The sequence below is a fragment of the Meles meles genome, chromosome 6, assembly GCF_922984935.1.
Source record: "Meles meles chromosome 6, mMelMel3.1 paternal haplotype, whole genome shotgun sequence".
Classification (NCBI taxonomy): domain Eukaryota; kingdom Metazoa; phylum Chordata; class Mammalia; order Carnivora; family Mustelidae; genus Meles; species Meles meles.
Window position 1 is genome coordinate 109,929,571 of NC_060071.1, and position 19,016 is coordinate 109,948,586.

Below are 19,016 nucleotides of genomic sequence, written 5' to 3' on the forward strand. Positions count from 1 at the left end.
CCACTGAGCCACCCAGGCGCCCCAGATTTTATTTATTTATTTGATAGAGATCACAAGTAGACAGAGAGGCAGACAGTGAGAGAGAGGGGAAAGCAGGCTTCCCGCTGAGCAGAGAGCCTGACGCGGGGCTCGATCCCAGAACCCTAGGATCATGACCTGAGCCGAAGGCAGAGGCTTTAACACACTGAGCCACCCAGGTGCCCATAATTTCCAGATATTTTAATAAATAGTGCTGAAAATTGTTATTTTAGCTCTCATTTGTATTTAAATGCATATATATTATTAATACTACAAATTTGAATGCTGCTTAACAAGGATTTTAACCCTTCAAATGAAAGCATCCAGGATATAAAAGAGGAGAAATTTTGGTTTGAAATTCTTTGGCTGAAGTAGATATCTAGGACTAGAACCCCTTCCTTTTGGTCATTTCCTAGCATGCCTCACTGGTCCCCAAGCCATCTCTGAAGTAGAAAGGAAGAAACTGAGGTTTAGAATAGCTAACTCAAATGATCAAGGTCACACTACAGAGCCAGGCTTAACCCAGTGGCATCACTGCTATAGTAGATAGTTACATGTAATGTATGTATTCTTATCGTTTATTAAATCTAACATATTGTTTTCAAGACCTCTAATAAATTTCAATGTAGTTTGTCATCTAACTCTTTCAAATAAATGGTATTTGAAATTAATAAAATAATTGTATGTCTTCCAGACTCATTTCATTAGTGCTGCGCTCAAGACCAGTAGTTTTCAGCCTGTTGCTATGCCCCCTTCTAGAGCAATGGAAAAGTATTCTGGAAAACCAGACTTTTCTAATCATGGTGGCAGTGATCTCTCTTCACAGAACACATTTGCTTCCAAACAAGGTAAAAATGTCTAGTTCTCTGTGAATGAAAAATATTACCTATGAATGTTCTTTACAATATGTCAGCCCAAAACTTGTTTAATAGGCGGTAGAAGACTAAGTCTTTGTTTTATAAAATTAGTTTTCCTTTAGGTTAGGTAATTTTTAAGTCAGTTCAAAATTCGTTCTGTCTAGTTAGGGATCATTTCCTACTTAATGATTTTAATAAATAACCTTCACAAATTGTCAGAAGCACTTATAAGTTTAGAAAAATTTTACTCATCTCATATCAGTGTTTGTAATCAGTTTTCCAGTTCTCTGACAAACTGTGTATTTTCCATTTTTCTTGATTCTGTGAGGAGAGAAATGACCTGAGTAGAGTAATAAACTATTTCACATTATTTTTAGTTAGTAATATAAATTTGCCTATTTTAATAGAATCTTAAAAATCTTTGTTTATAGTAACAAAGAAAGTGTATACTGTATTTGTATTAAACCTCTGGAATTTAAAGTAAATGAATAAATGGAGTCCATGGTGACTCAGGCAGTTGAGCGTCTGACTCTTGATCTTAGCTCAGGTCTTGCTCTAGCATTGTGAGTTCAAGCCCCACATTGGCGTCCACGCTGGGTGTGGCACCTACTTACAAAACAAAAAGTAAAAAAAAAAAAAAAAAAACCAACAAAAACCAGATGAACAAATGTGTTTCTAAATTATTGAATGAATTGATTGAAAATCACGGACTATCCCTCTAATGATATTCAAATGTTGGGGATATGTAGTACCATATCCCCAACATTTGATTTGTTAGACCATTGTTGTTTTATAGACATATTGAAGATTCTTTATACTTGTAAGTTGCTTTATGTTTTTCCGCAAAGGAGTGGTCCTTACAAAACTGCTGTGAAAGTGGCATGAGTCAGTTTTTAAGTTGAAAGCAAAGAAGATGAAGCGCAGGGAGGTTGTGACTTGCCTGCTCCAGGTCAGCGGACTTGAGGGTGGGTTTGTCAGAGCTACAGCCACAACTCAGGGTTCAGTATGACCCAGCCATAGACGTGAACACTTACTTCATACTCAGTTCTGGAGACTTAATTGCTCATAATTTTGTTTTTTTAGACTTGAATTTTAAGGGAAAAAGTGTATGTTTTATTGTTTGTGTACTGATTTGCTTTCTTTGTATGTCTTAGCAACAGTAAAAGAAATATAAGGGAAAAATGAGTAAATTTAAACTTCAACAAGTTAAACCTTTTATTTTTCAGTACTTTTTCTTGGGCATACATTATTTTTGTGTACTGCAATTTAGCGTAAATATGATTTTGTACTGCTTTTTTACTAGCATATCAGAAGTATTTCCCATGTTTTATGTAATTATCTTCGTAATATTAATTTTTTAAAGTTTGCTTTTATTAACGTATAATGCATTATTTGCCACAGGGGTATAGGTCTGTGAATCATCAGGCGTACACATTTCACAGCACTCACCATAGCACATACCTTCCCCAATGTCCATAACCCAGCCACCCTATCCCTCCCCCCAACCCTCCAGCAACCCCGGTTTGTTTTGTGAGATTAAAAGTCTCTTACGGTTTTTCTCCCTCCTCATCCAGTCTTGTTTCATTTTTTCCCTCCCTAGCCCCCACAACGTCCCGCCCTGGCTCTCAAATTCCTTATATCAGGGAGATCATATGATAATTGTCTTTCTCTGATTGACCTATTTCGTTCAGCATAATACCCTCTAGTTCCAACCATGTCATTGCAAATGGCAAGATTTCGTTTCTTTTGATGGCTGCATAGTATTCCATTGTATATATATACACCATATCTTCTTTATCCATTCACCTGTTGATGGACATCTAGGTTCTTTCTGTAGTTTGGTTATTGTGGACATTGCTGTTATAAACATTTGGGTGCACGTGCCCCTTCGGATCACTACATTTGTATCTTTAGGGTAAATACCCAGTAATGAGATTTTTGGCTTGTAGGGTAGCTCTATTTTTACTTCTTGAGGAACCTCCATACTGTTTTCCAGAGTAGCTGCACCAGCCTGTATTCCCACCAGTGTAGGTTTAAGAGAGTTTATTTGAGAGAGAGAGAGTGAGTGTGAAACCACAAGTGACCAGGGGAAGAGGCAGAGGGAGAAGCAGACACTCTGCTGAGTAGATGCAGGGTTCAACCCAGGACCCTGGGATCATGACCAGAGCCAAAGGCAGATGCTTAACCAACTAAGCCATCCAGGTGCCCCCATAATATTAATTTTTAATGATGAAAGAATAGTCACAATTTACTTGTTGGGCATTTATCCTGTTCTTGGGCATTTAGGCAGATTTTAGGTTTTTTTCCCTTATAAACATACTGTGATAAGATCATCATGTATTTATTTATTTATTTATTAAAAGAGTTAATTTATTTATTTGACAGGCAGAGATCACAAGTAGGCAGAGAGGCAGGCAGAGAGAGAGAGAGGTGGATGCAGGCTCCCTGCTGAGCAGAGAGTCCGATGCAGGGCTCAATCTCAGGACCCTGGGATCATGACCTGAGCCGAAGGCAGAGGCTTTAACGCACTGAGCCACCCAGGCGCCCCATAAATCATCATGTATTTAATGTTTTCTTTCTTCTAGGTTATTTTCTTAGGATAAATTCCCAAGAGTAAGATTACTAGGTCAAAATATATAAAAATTTTAAGACTTCCTGTACTTAGTGCTAGATGGTTTTATTAGTTTTCATTGCCATGAGTAGTGTCTGGCTGTGCCATTTTCACCATAGCTTAAATAGCTCAGAATATTGTCATATTGATTTTTCTTATTTATTAGCTGTAAGTGTAAAATTTTTATGGGTTATATTTTGAATTCTGTTGAGAGCTATTTCTATGTACTTGTTAATTTGTATATCCTACATAATTTTAGTTTTATTTTTAAAATATGGGGAAGAGTAATATTCTATAAATTAATGTTTTTTTAAAAAACAAGTTGAATTTATTTTCTTTATTTTCTATTGAAGCACCTTTTAGAGAGGTTGAAGATACGGGTTTTGATGAACAGAAATCTCCTTTGGAGACACCAGCACCTCGCAGGTTTGCTCCTATACCTGTTTCAAAGGATGATAAAATATCAAAGAGGGAAAATCCTAGAGAAGAGAAAGAAAATATGGAGATGTCAGGTCATAGAGGTAATAAAGCAATCATAACTAGCATCTACTACTTTTATTAGACCTATGTCAAATTAGGAACAGATTTCCATACTCATGATTTATTATTTTCTTATGCGCCTAGTAGTAACTTTAGTATTTTTCTTTAAATGATACTTACTGGCAAATCAAGCTTCTTTACATTTTTTTGAGGGAGGTAGAGGTATACAGTTATAATTCTGATTATTTTCTATAGATTATTACTTAAACCTATAATGAACAAGTTTTGATATTAATAAAAAAGTAACACTTTGCTAAAGGTAAAGCTGATCATTTTTTATGGTGAATTAACTTCTTAAAATTAAATTAAATTTTATTTCTTTTCAGTGATCCATAATTCATCGTTTATGCACCACACCCAGTGCTCCGTGCAATATGTGCCCTTCTTAATACCCACCACCAGGCTTAATATCCAACCTCCCACCCCCTTCCCCTCCAAAACCCTCAGTTTATTTCTCAAAGTACACAGTCTCTCATGCTTCGTCTCCCCCTCCAACTTCCCCCAACTCACTTCTACTCTCCATCTCTCAATATCTTCCATGTTATTCCTTATGCTACACAAGTAAGTGAAACCATATGATAATTGACTCTCTCTGATTGATTTATTTCACTCAGCATAATCTCCTCCAGTCCCATCCATGTTGATACAAAAGTTGGGTATTCATTCTTTCTCATGGAGGCATAATACTCCATTGTGTATATGGACCATATCTTCTTTATCCATTCGTCTGTTGAAGGGCATCTTGGTTCTTTCCACAGTTTGGGGTCTGTGGCCATTGCTGCTATGAACATTGGGGTACAGAAGGCCCTTCTTTTCACTATATCTGTATCTTTGGGGTAAATACCCAGTAGTGCAGCTGCAGGGTTATAGGGTAAAAGCTGATCATTTTAGAGCATGTTTCCTTATTTTTTTTTTTTTAGGTGTGAATTTCAATAGTGGAACTCAGAGAAATTTAACATTTATTACTGTGTTCAGTTGGAAAAAGTGTTACCGTATTAACTATTTAATAGGGAACAAGAACTTTTATAAGTGACCTGAAGAAATAATTTGTTAAAGACCCTTAAAGCCCTTCTAGTTAAAGAAGTGAAAGTGTTAAATATAAGCTTTTATTCTTAGAATCACTTAAACGAATTTGAGTCTTATCTTGGATGCATTTAAAGAGTTTTAAGGATACTAAAATCTTTAATAAATCAACCTCACCTAAAGATAAAAGTTATTATGTAACTATTAAAAATGAGGTTAAAGGGAAGATTTAACTAACAGTTGCTATGAAGAAACAGTCAAATCTCCCTTTAACTATTGACAAAGATCATGCAGTTTACTGGGTTTTTTAATGATGTCATGGCTCATCAAATTCCTTTTTTATGTGATGGAAATAAATTTAGACCTAAAATTTTACTAATGTAGTTTACATGAGTTATAAATATTTAGTTTTATTGGGTGAGTGTATTTAAAATTGACATTTTAAAGTGAATTGAGTAGATAGATAATCATCCAAAGAAGCTAATAGAGTACAAATATATGTGAGCTATTGTATAAAAGGGAAATGACTTCGTACTTGAAAAATGATACTGTATTTATTTTATTACAGGAAATGTAAGACTATTGGAACAGATTTTGAATAACCATGATTCTTCAACAAGAAAAAGTGAATCTTCAGATAAAACCTTACTAACTAGGTCAAAAATAGGATGGAAGGTTGAGAAGAGTGACAGGTAAAAAAACAAAGACATTGGAATAAAAGCTATATTGAAAAGAGCTTTGTGTAGTGGCTCAGTTAGTTAAGTGTCTGCCTTTGGCACAGGTCATGATCCCAGGGTCCTGGGATGGAGCTGTGTCCAGCTACCTTACCTTTTTCTCCCACAACCCATGCCTCCACCCACTCGTGCTCTCTTTTTCTGTCTCTCAGATAAATCTTTTTTTTTTAAAGAGCTTTGTTTATATTTTGAAAATTTCTTTAAGAATTTTGATAAATGTATAGCATTGCTTTTAAAAAGTTACCTTAGACGGCACCTGGGTAGTTTAGTCGGTTAAGCATCTTCAGCTCATGTCATGATCTCAGAGTCCTGGAATCAAGCGTCCAGCTCCCTGCTCAGAGGGATTCCACTCCTCCCTCTCCCTGGGCCCCTCACCACCGCTCATGTGTTCTTTCTCTCACTTGCTTTCTCTCTGAAATAAATAAATAAAATCTTCAAAGAAAAGTTATACTAGATTTACTATTTTCTGCTGTTAATATATCTACCCCTTTACTATAGTTATAAACTGAATTTATCTTAATTTCTCAAGATGCAGATTAATTCTAATGAATGCAGCTATTTATTTCTGTTTCTACTTATTTTTTTAGAGAGAGAAGGCGAGCATGGGTGGGGGGGAGGGGATGGCAGAAGGAGAGAGAGAATTTTAATCAGGCTCCACCCCCACCATGGGTCCCCCAGAGGGGCTTCATCTCATGGCCCTGAGATCCTGACCTGAGCCAAAATTAAGAGTTGTATGCTTAACTGACTGAGCCACCCAGGTGCCCCCAGATTATTTATTTCTGATGAAATGATATTTAAGATTTCCTTCAAAAATAATCCAATGCAGGATAGGGGAAACTGGGTTGAGAATATGGATGAAATGAGGATAGTGATGAGTTACTGATTAATATAAAGAAGAGTGTATGGAAGTCATTGCACTGTTCTTGCTACCTTTGTGTATGCCTGAAATTTTATATTCATAGTTTCAAGTACATCTAGGTCATGACCTAGATACGTAAAATAAATTTTATTTATTTTATAAATACATAAAATAAATATTCTATTTATAAATATTAATAAATAATATAATAAATTAAAATATAAATATTTATTTATAAATAAAATTTGCTTTGTTTATAAATAAATATTTGTATATTATTATTTATTTGTTCATTATCACTTATTTATTACTATATTGTATATATTATATAATATGTATTATTATAAATAAAATAAATTTTATTTATTAACAAATATTTCTATATTATTTATTATTTATATTTATTATATTATATATCATAATATTTTATTTATAAATTTTATTTATCATGAATGTCATGTAAATCGTGGTAATAAAAATTAAAAGTAAGCCACATTTTTAGTGTTTTTATGTGAAGAATACAGTCTTAGGCCATTTGCTTTTAATGTAATTACTAATAAAAGAGTTATGTCTGTCTTGTTGCTATGTGTTTTCTATTGTCTTATGTATTTTTTTATTCCACTATTTCTCCATGTTGTCTTCTTTTATATTAAATAGACATTAATCTTCTTGTTTCTTATACTATACTTTCTGAGTTGTTTTTTTTTTTTAAAGATTTTATTTATTTATTTGACACGCAGAGAGAGATCACAAGTAGGCAGAGAGGCAGGCAGAGAGAGAGAGAGAGGAGGAAGCAGGCTTCCTGCTGAGCCGAGAGCCCGATGCGGGGCTCCATCCCAGGACCCTGAGATCACGACCTGAGCCGAAGGCAGCGGCTTAACCCACTGAAGCCACCCAGGCGCCCCTACTTTCTGAGTTGTTTTCTGAGCTTTTTTGGCCACTATTTCTTTCTCTTCTTCTAGGACTATGTTGTTTATTGGTATTCTTAATGGTATCTCACAGATCTGTGAGGCTCTTAAATTTTCTTTTTTTTTTTTTTAAGATTTTATTTATTTATTTGAGAGAGAGAGTGTACAGCAGGAAAGGGGGAAGAAGAAGAGGAAGAAGCATGTTCCCACTGAGCAGGGAGCCTGATGTGGGGCTCGATCCCAGGACCCTGAGATCATGACCTGAGCCAAAGGCAGATACTTAACCAACTGAGCCACCCAGGCGCTCCTCTTAAATTTTCTTCATTCTTTTTTTTCTCTGTTTCTCAGATGGGATAATCTCAATAACTTATCTTTGAGCTGTTGAATTCTTTTTCCTGCCAACTCAAATATGCTGTTTAGGCCCTGTATTGAAGTTTATATTTCAGTTATTATATTTTTGAACTCCAGAAATCCTGTTTATATGTTCTTTGTTTTAAATAGTTTCTGTCTCTTTATTGATATTCTTTACTTGGTGAGACCTCATTCTTATATTTTCTTTTAATTCTTTGAACATAGTTTCCTTTAATAGTAGCTAATTTATAGTTCTTGCCTAATAAGTCCAATATTTGGAATTCCTCTAACACAGTGTGTATTGACTATGCTTTTTCCTGTTTAGCTATACTTTCTTGTTTCTTTGTGTGTCTCATAACTTTTTGTTGAAAATTGGACTATTTCAAATAATATAGTGTGGCAACTCTGAAAATCAGATTCTTCCATCCCCTAGAGTGTGTTGTTGCTGTTTGTTTAGTGACTTTCCTGGGTGAGTTCTGTACAGTGTGTGTTCTTTGTCATGTGTGGCACATCTCTATTTGGTGAGTTAAGTCTGCTAATGAGAAAGAGACTTCCTTAACTATCTTGAACCTGTAAGTCTCTCTCTGAGTGTCAAGGGGCTCTGTGTGTGTGTGTGTGTGTGCACATATGCCTGTGTGGTGTTGGAGCATACCTTCAGTGTTCTGGCACTTTATAAGTCTGTCTTAACCTTAACTTCCAACTTGCACAAAGCCTCAGTGTCAGCCAGATGTGTGAGATTAGGCTTTTCTCAGATCTTACTTGGACATTCACATGTACATGCACATGGCATTCTAGATCTTCGGGAACGTGTTAGGGCCCTTCAAGCTCCACTGTGGACATCTCATTCCCCTGAGTTTTAGTTTATTGGCATCCCTTTTGTTGCCTCAACTGCTGTAGCCACCTCAGGCAGCTGAGATATTAAACACTTGCTGCTGTTTTCAAAAATTGACCTGCGGTGGGGCACCTGGGTGGGTTAAGCCTCTGCCTTCGGCTCAGGTCATGATATCAGAGTCCTGGGATCGAGCCTCGCATCGGGCTCTCTGCTTAGCTGGGAGCCTGTTTCCTCCTCTCTCTTCCTGCCTGCCTCTCTGCCTACTTGTGCTCTGTCTGTCAAATAAATAAATAAAATCTTTAAAAAAAAAAATTGACCTGTGGTTAGGGTTTCTCACTGAGCTAGCTCTGAGTCGGGTCAAATAAAGAGAAACCCTGTGAGTGGGACTTTCTAAGGAGCTCCAAACCTGTTCTGCTCTTTTGAGTTGGTGTTAGGCTGTTGCTTTTCATAGCTATAAGGGTTGTGAAGCTGTTAATTTTCAAAGCTGCCAGAGAGTTGGGGAAAGGGTTCTTGGAGTGAGACAAACTAAAAATGCCATAAAGTTTGCTGTTCTTACTGAAAGTTAATCATTTTCTTTCTTTCTTTTTTTTTTTTTTATTTATTTGAGAGAGAGAGAGAATGAGCAGGAGGAGGGGCAGGGGGAGAGGGAGAAGCAGGCTCCCCACTGAGCGGGGAGCCCAATGTGGGACTAGATCCCACAAGCGTGGGATCGTGACTCAAGCCGAAGGCAGATGTGTAACTGACTGAGCCACCCGGGCATTCTGAAAGTCGGTCATTTTCTTGATTAAATATTCCTTTAGTTGTTCTTTCATTTCCAGAGTTCTGAAAAAGCTGATTTTGACCATTTTTGCTAGTGTTCTCTTTGCTCTTATGGAGGAGTAGACTTTTAGAGATCTTACTCCAGCCTTCTTTTTTAAAAAAATTTTTAAAAAGATTTTATTTTATTTTATTTATTTGACAGAGATGACAAGTAGGCAGAGAGGCAGGCAGAGAGAGAGTTGGGGAAGCAGGCTTCCTGCTGAGCAGAGAGTCTGATACGGGGCTCGATCCCAGGACCCTGGCATCACCACCTGAGCCAAAAACAGAGGCTTTAACCCACTGAGCCACCCAGGCACCCACTCCACCCTTCTAGAAGTGCTTCTGGACATTCTTTTCGTCAAAGCAAAACCTTTTTCTGCTCTTTTCTTACTATTCCTAACCCAGTCTGGTCAGAGTAATTTTGTATTTTGTGTTTTTCTGTGTTTAATATGTTTAACCACTTAACTGATTAATTTCATTATACAGTTTAATAATACACCATTTAGTAATATGTAACTAAGAAGATATCTCAGATTTATGTATTCAAATGTTTACTGAATTTATGACAATTTAGGAAACTTTATTTTTAAATCTTTCATAGCATTGACACTTTATCCTCTCCAAGATTTCCTTCCTCTGAAGAACTAAGAGCAGCTAAATTGACTGTACAGAGGTCTGATGATTTTCCTCATGATCCTGGCCAAAAAAGGAAAGAAACAAATGGTATACTCCAGGTAAAGTGGAAACAGGATATTAAAATTGATGATGATTAGTAAAGGTAAAAATTATGAAGAAATATAACAGTTATCAGAACAGAAAGCAAGCAGAAAGGTGAAGAGAAAGTACTGAAAAAGACATGTTAACCCAGTCTGTTCTCTTTTACAAAACTTTTCCAGAAGACCTCACTAAGTGGTCTCTACTCATGGCTCCTTGGCCACTGCTAGCTTTCCAGCTTCTATTAGAGAGAAGAAAAAGGAGAGACCTGTGAATGACCCCGATTATCCAGTCCAAAGTGTCTGCCATGCCTACATGAGCCAGCTTGCTCCTATATTGTTTTAGCTTTCTTTCCCATATAATAACTTTGGATGGCCACTGGACTGCCCAGCACTTCCGTGGACTTCCAGCTTATGTAACATTTACATTAGTACTTCTAAATGGAAAGAAACCTTAATTGCCAACTTAATTTTTAAATTTTTTATTTCTAATTGAAGTATAGTTGACATGCAATATTAGTTTCAGGAGTACAACATAGAGGTTCGACAAACATACATTATGAAATGCTAACCGGGGGGGCACCTGGGTGGCTCAGTGGATTAAGCCTCTGCCTTCGGCTCAGGTCATGATCTCTGAATCCTGGGATTGAGCCTCGCACTGGGCTCTCTGCTCAGCGGGGAGTCTGCTTCCTCCTCTCTCTCTGCCTGCCTCTCTGCCTACTTGTGATCTCTCTCTGTCAAATGGATAAATAAAATCTTTTAAAAAAAAAAATGAAATGCTAACCGTAATAAGTGTAGTTACCATCAGGCAAGGACTCTTTTATAGCTCTTTAATTTGACAAATTGAGTCCTTGGAATATTTTGGTATAGTATATGGCCTCGACTATAGTAATAGCTCTGATTTGCATTAAAATAATGAATATGAACTTTATATGGTAGCATTTTTGCTTTTTTTCCTTTTAAGCCAAAAGAATCTCTGATTATGTCAAGGCTTGCTGATCTTCCACAGAATTCCATTAAGCTTCAAACAACCAATAAAAGATCCATCTTGAAAGATGCTGAGAAGATTTTGAGGGGAGTACAAAACAATAAAAAAGTCCTTGAAGAAAACCTGGAAGCTATTATTCGTGCCAAAGATGGAGCTGCCATGTATTCGTTTATCAGTGCTCTGTCTGCTAACAGGTAAGATAGGATGTTGGCATCCCAAGGTTATTTATGAAACTGCCAGTCCGATGGGCTGGCTGGCTGGCTTTCTTTCTTTCTTTTTTTTTTTTTTTTAAGATTTTATATATTTATTTGACAGCGAGAGAGGGAACACAAGCAGGAGGAGCGGGAGAGGGAGAAGCAGGCTTTCTGCTGAGCAGGAAGCCCAATGAGGGCTTATCCCAGGACTCTGGGATCATAACCTAAACCGAAGGCAGATGCTTAATGACTGAGCCACCCAGGTGCCCCGCATAGGCTTTCGTAATTGTTTTTCTATGTGCTTCATTTTGCTTAATGTGTTTTGGTGTTTTGAAAAGGTTCTTTATTTCCTTTGACAATGTAGACTCACTGTAATTAGAAATATACATGTGGCTGTTACTTTTTGCAGATGTAAAGTTTTCCTTTAAATCTTTTTTTCTCTCTATATTGATATGTATCTTCTGGGATCTGTTCAAACATCCTTCAAACATTTGATGAAAACTATTAACGTTGGTTTTTCCTTTTCAGATGAAGGCTTTTAGGCTACATAGTAGATTTAAAACTCGATAAGAGTCCTGATCTAGATCCTGTTTTCAGAACATTAAATGCTAATTTAAGACGATTCTTTTTTTCCCTTTTGTAGAGAGATGTTAGAGAAGATTCGGATCAGAAAGACAGTGGATGAGTGGATTAAAACTATTTCTGCAGAAATTCAGGTAGGTATTGGAAAAAACAGAATTAAGAGAATTCTCAAGAGATAATTTCTAAGTATCATACTTACTCTCAAAACATTCCTTATGTGTAAGTCTACTTATAATTTTTCATTTCATTCTTTACTCTTTACTTAATACTTTTACTCTTACTAATGAGTTTCATTTTACTTAGCAAGTGCTTCTTCTCATAAATTAGGGCTCTTATGTGGCAAATGATTGGACAATAACTAAAATATGAGTAATTTGAAAGAAAATTTAGCAAAAGTATTTAAAAAACATTTCAAGACTGCAGATTTAGAAGCACTGGCTTGCCAAAGTGAAAACAACAACATTATGTAAAGGAAATACCCCACATGATTTCTAAGGTTACTAAGGAACAGGTACCACTTTATCACATCCCAAAGCTCAGGGTGGATCTTCAGAAATTAGCGTTGCAAAAATCTAGGAGAGTTTCAATTAGAGGGTCAGTAGTTTAAAAGAAATTCTTAAAATGTATACCTTTGAGGGAACAGAACTAGACAAAGCAACCCTGTTATTTTCATCTTTGGGTGCAAAGTGTTTTTTTCTGGCTGTAAGATGTGTGTATATGCTTCCTCACAATCATAGCAAGACGATGTGTTGGTTCGGTTGCCACAGCAATAAATGCTAAAATGTATTTTTAAACTTTGTTGTTTAAGAATCTATATATCTAATGTTATGAAGAAATATTATGTGATGCACCAAAAAAAAAAAAAAATTAAATAGAAGATTTGGAGGTTAGTTTTGGGTTTGCAGACAATTGGCAATATATGTCACTCTGTTACTGTGAATTCATTACAAAGTATGTTTGTTTAACTCTTCGAGCTATTTTAATTTATAAATATTTACTAAACATATAATGTATTTTTATCCCCAGGGGTTTTATTACAAAGTTGTTTACTTTTTGAAATTTATTTTTTTAAATTTAACTTTTTCAACATTTACTCCAGTCCTGTGGTTCGAACATCAAAAAATATAAGGTTTATAATGAAAACTTGCCCTCCTACTCTTGTACCTCAAATACTATTTCTCATTCCCCCTGCTCCATAAGGCACTGATCTTTTTAGTTTTTCTTAATTTTTCTAGAGCGTTTTCATTCATATGTAAGCCAATGTAATTTATTTACAAAGTATTTGAAACTGCCAAAGTATATTTCTATAATAGCGGAAAATAAATTCTGATACTTTAGCTGTGAAAGCACTACTTGGATATGTTTTAAGCAATTTAAATTTTGCTTTTGTTAAGGATGAACTGGAAAGAAAAGATTATGAACAAAAGAGATTTGATCAGAAGACTCAAAGGACCAAGAAAGCTCAGAATATGAGTAAAGATATTAAAACTAACATGCAAGACAAAACAGTAAACAATTCTGTACTTCATAGAAAACATTCTCAAAAGCAAAAAGAGGAGCATTTTAGAAATCCACCCATGAAGAGCATGCCTGCTTCAAACCTGCAGAAAGAGAGAAAAGAAGTAAGATCTTACTCTGGTTTTGTGATGTGAAGGTTGCATTATAATTAATTATTTCATTTCCTTTAAGCTATAAATAATGAACTGAATATGAGAATGTTTTAAAAATATGAAGGACTATATAAAAATAAACTATCTTTAAACTATTGATATTGAGGGTTTGGGGAATTCATAATGTGGAAAGCAGGAAATTTCTTCCTTCTGAGATCTCACACTTAGAATCATCATATTTTAGTTATAACAGGTATATCTAGAGGTCATCTAGTCCAAAAATTAGACTCTCTTATTTGTGCTTCTCAAAATTGTATTTTGTCTTTGCATGTATATGTGTGAATATACATTTTTTATGTTTATTTTCCAGTTTAGCGAATATGTCTAGGGCCTAGTGATTGTGAGATTTGGTACTAGATGCTATGGAGGGTGTTTCTGGCTGCTCTCATTAGGCTGTAACTTTCTTAATACCAAACATGGATTGTTGAACACATCAATAAAGGTCTAATTTAGTACTGAGCACTTAGTAGATCCTCAATAAATGCTACAAGATTAAAGGTGGAATTAAGAATATTAAAAATCATTTAAAGACTTGATTTATGTTATATTATTGTGATTGAATATAATTATATAAAATGTGTTTAAACCTTACTTTGTGGGGCTAAAAATATACTTAGTAGTATAAGAACCTTTATGTTTTTTGAGTGGATGGCTTTTATATTTACCTTTCATGCTTTTGAAAACCATAAAACATTAAAACTATAGTTTGAAAATTGTATCTAGAATTTAAGAGCCATTTAAAGTAGAGGACTTTCCTGACCTGATAATTCTTATTATCATACTTAAGCTGGCATAAGAAAACTTTAGAAAATTGAGGTCTGTTTGGTGACTATTTTTTTGGTGAGTTGATTAACTTTGTGTGCTTAGGGATATTTGAAAGCAACCACAGTGGCACAAGACGAGGATTATATGTTACAAATTTATGGAAAACCAATTTATCAGGGCCATCGCAGCACTCTTAAAAAAGGACCATATCTCCGATTTAATTCTCCATCTCCTAAGTCCAAACCACAGAGACCGAAAGTAATAGAACGAGTTAAAGGTAAGGAACCTCATTTTTCTGTGGTAGACCTTATTTTTTATGCTGTCAGTTTAATATATAATTTTTAACTTTTTCTTTTCTTCTTTATGACTTATAAACACAGTTCAAATTATATAATGCTTAGGCATGGAAAACAATTCTTCTAAGAGTAGGAAGAAATAGACTATTTCAAGGCATAAAATGGGAATAAGTAGGGAAAAAATATAGACCAATTCAAGGCACAAGATAGGAATAAGTGGGATAAGATAGGATTAGGTGGTATCTTCATGTAAAACATGATAAAGTTTACATTTATGAGATGGTATCTTGAACAATTTAAATTATAATCCAGGGGAAGTGGACATTTCCCTGGGATATTGCTCTATCATGTTCTTTATGAAAGAATGAAGATCAGCCATATGCTATAAATGATCATAAAAGGATTTATATAGTAAAGGTGAAAAAAATTTTTTGGTAATTTTGTACACCACTAAAAATAACTTGACTTTTACTGTGTGTTTTGACTCATATCTACTATTTCACTAGCCTAGTATATTTATTTATTAAAGATTTATTTATTCTAGATAGAGAGAGCATACGGGCATGTGCATGCATGAGTGGGGGGAGGCGGAGAGGAAGAGGGAGAGAGAGAATCCTCAAGCAGATTACCCACTGAGTGTGGAGCCCCCTCCAGGAGTTGATCCCATGTCCAGAGATCATGATCTGAGCTGAATCAGGGGCGGACACTTAACCGACTGAGCCGTCCAGGCACTCCTCTCTAGTAATATTTAAATGTAACTCTTAATTAAATAGGGAGTCTGTTGACTGTGGTTACGTTTTGAAATTTCTCAGCTTGTACTCTGGAAGCCAGTAAGCTTCAACAGTATGCAATAACTAGTGGATACCAACTCATTTTTGTTTCTTATCCTTTCTGGAAGTTGGAGCTGTGGCATTGCTTTAGTTTTCCATTCCTTTCATTTTTTTCATTGTATTTTATTTTATTTCTTTTCATTGTTCCAGAATTCATTGTTTATACACCACACCCAGTGCTCCATGCAATGCATACCCTCCATAATACCCACCACCAGGCTTACCCAATCCCCCACCCCCATCCCCTCCAAAACCCTCAGTTTGTTTCTCAGCATCCACAGTCTCTCATGGTTTGTCTCCCCTTCCAATTTCCCCCAACTCACTTCTCATTCCTTTCATTTTTAAAAGTTAGGTGATCTTATAGGGTGCCAGTTTATCTAGAAATCCTAGTGGTATTAGTAAGTATAAAGCTTATGGATGATACTGTTTTTTCTGCTTGTTTATTGGCACTTTGCTATTATATTTGGGCTTTTGACAGCCTATGCAAAAAATAACTTGAGGTCTTAAAATACTTAAAAATCCAAAAATAATTTTAAGTAACCCTTTTAATAATGGGCGTGACTAAGAAACTGTGGAAACACGTTTATTCTTGGGCCTTGGTGCCTGTCATTTTCTCTTCCTAGAGAGCTTTTCCCTCAGACGTTTGCATGGCTTACTCTCTCAGCTCTTTGGATTGCTGCTCTTAGATGTTTGCTCCTCAGAGAGGTCTACCCTGACCATGCTATCCAAAAAATTACCTCCTACACTTTTCTTTTTCTCTCTCTCTCTCTCTTTTTTTTTTAAAGATTTTATTTCTTTATTGGACAGAGAGAGAGAGATCACAAGTAGGCAGAGCGGCAGGCAGAGAGAGAGGAGGAAACAGGCTCCCCACTGAGCAGAGAGCCTGATGCGGGGCTTGATACCAGGACCCTGAGATCATGACCTGAGCCGAAGGCAGAGGCTTAACCCACTGAGCCACCCAGGCGCCCCACCTCCTACAATTTTCTTATCCTCTAGCCCTGCCTTATTGATCTTCATAGCACTTTTCACAACCTGGTGTTATATATATGATTTTAAAAAAAATTTTTTTTAAAGATTTTTATTTATTTATTTATTTATTTGACAGAGAGATCACAAGTAGACAGAGAGGCAAGCAGAAAGAGAGGGGAAGCAGGCTTCCCGCTGAGCAGAGAGCCCAATGTGGGGCTCGATCCCAGGACCCTGAGATCATGACCTAAGCCGAAGGCAGATGCTTAACCCACTGAGCCACCTAGGCGTCCCTATGTATATGATTTTAAATTTTTAATTTTTATGTGCTTTTTTTTAAATTTGAGTATAGTTAGCACAAATGTTACATTAGTTTCAGTGTATAACTTAGTGATTTGACAAGGTTATACATTATGCTTTGTTTACCACTACTGTGGTAGCTGTCATCTGCCCTGTTATATTACTATTATAGTACCATTGACTGTATTCCTTATGCTCTGCCTTTTATTCCCATAAGTTATTCATTCCACTACTAGAAGACTGGATCTCCCTCTCCTCTTCACCCATTTTGTCCAACCCCCATCTACCTCCCCTTTGGCAACTACCAGTTTATTCTCTGTGTTTATAGGTCTGATTCTGTTTTTTGGTTTATTGGTTTTTTTGTTTTTAACAAAGAAAACTTGTATTTATTGAGCATTCAAAGCAAAAATAAACATTTTTCTATGGGATCAAGGCCTCAACTATCCTTGCTATAGATGTAACTGAAGATTAATAATTTATATTTTATTTATTATTTTAAATTTTAACAATACAGAAATACAGAAAAAGACTTTATAAGCTTTATATTCTCTGTAATCTCACTACAAAATCTGGTAAATTTCTGGTCTTCTGTGTTTACTTGTTTTTTAAAAAATTCAATTTAGTTAACATATACTGTATTATTAGTAGAGGTCATTGATCAGTCTTATATAACACCCAGTGCTCATTACATCAGGTGCCTTCCTTAACACCCATCACCCAGTTTCCCCAACCCCCTACCCACCTCCCCTCCAGCAACCTCAGTTTGTTTCCTATAGTTAAGAGTTTCTTATGGTTTGTCTCCCTCTCTGTTTTCATCTTATTTTATTTTTCCTTCCCTTCCCCTCTGTTCACCTGTTTTGATTCTTAATTTCCATATATGAATGAAATTGAAGGTTATTTGTCTTTCTCTGACTGACTTGATTCTGCTTTTTGTTTTATTTGTTTTTAGATTTCACGTATAAGTGGAATCATACAGTATTTGTCTTTCTCAGTCTGAGTTACTTCATTTAGAACAATACCTTCTAGGTCCATCCATGTTTTCTCAAATAGCACAATTTCCTTTCTTATGACTGTGTAATAAACCACTGTACATATATTCCACATCTTTATCCATTTGTCTGTTGATGGACATTTAAGTTGCTTCCATATCTTGGCTATTGCAAATAAATCTACAGTAAACATAAGGATGCATATATCTTTTTTGAACTAGTGTACTCATTTTCTTTGGTAAATACCCAATACTGGAATTACTGGATCATATGGTATTTCTATTTTTAATTTTTTGAGGAAACTTCATACTGTTTTCCATAGCAGCTATACCAACTTACATTCCTACTAACAACGCATGAGGGTTCCTTTTTCTCCACATTCACTTATTTCTTGTGTTTTCTTATTTTAGCCATTGTAACAGGTGTAAGTAATAATCTCATTGTAGTTTTGATTTGCATTTCCCTGATGATGAGTGATGTCAGCATCTTTTCGTATGTCTATTTGCCATCTGTATACCTTCTTTGGAAAAAGGCCTTCTGTTATATATATTTTTTTTCAGTATTTAAATTTATTTATTTTTTCAGCGTAACAGTATTTATTGTTTTTGCACAACACCCAGTGCTCCATGCAATACGTGCCCTCCCTATTACCCACCACCTGTTCCCCCAACCTCCCACCCCCGACCCTTCAAAACCCTCAGGTTGTTTTTCAGAGTCCATAGTCTCTTATGGTTCGCCTCCCCTTCCAATTTTTTTTTTTTAATAAACATATAATGTATTTTTATCCCTAGGGGTACAGATCTGTGAATCGCCAGGTTTACACACTTCACAGCACTCACCATAGCACATACCCTCCCCAATGTCCATAACCCCCTCCCCCTCTCCCAACCCCACCTCCCCCCAGCAACCCCCAGTTTGTTTTGTGAGATTAAGAGTCATTTATGGTTTGTCTCCCTCCCAATCCCATCTTGTTTCATTGATTCTGGTGTTATATTTTGGTTTATTGATTGTTTTCCTTACTAGACTGTAAACTCTATGAATACAGATGGTTTATTTGGTACTATATTTCCTGTGTCTGGAGCAATGCCTATGAAATGCTGAAAACAAATATTTTAAGTGAACACTCAAGAAAAATTCATTTAATTGAATGAATGAATACAAGACAACAGAATGAAAAAAAAATACAGATGTG

General features: G+C 35.8%; 1 protein-coding gene across 6 annotated transcripts in view; it reads left to right on the forward strand.

Moving 5' to 3' along the window:
- Positions 1-19,016, forward strand: part of KIAA0586 (KIAA0586 ortholog) — a 126,363-nt gene that overhangs the window by 14,884 nt on the left and 92,463 nt on the right. For 5 of the 6 annotated variants that reach the window (XM_046009772.1, XM_046009768.1, XM_046009771.1 and 2 more), the window contains 8 exons: positions 713-866; positions 3,840-4,007; positions 5,618-5,741; positions 10,133-10,265; positions 11,209-11,426; positions 12,070-12,142; positions 13,403-13,630; positions 14,546-14,720. In XM_046009772.1, coding sequence (XP_045865728.1) covers positions 713-866; positions 3,840-4,007; positions 5,618-5,741; positions 10,133-10,265; positions 11,209-11,426; positions 12,070-12,142; positions 13,403-13,630; positions 14,546-14,720 — 1,273 coding nt within the window. The remainder of the gene's footprint in view (positions 1-712; positions 867-3,839; positions 4,008-5,617; positions 5,742-10,132; positions 10,266-11,208; positions 11,427-12,069; positions 12,143-13,402; positions 13,631-14,545; positions 14,721-19,016) is intronic. The other variant, XM_046009770.1, reaches the window with a different exon arrangement.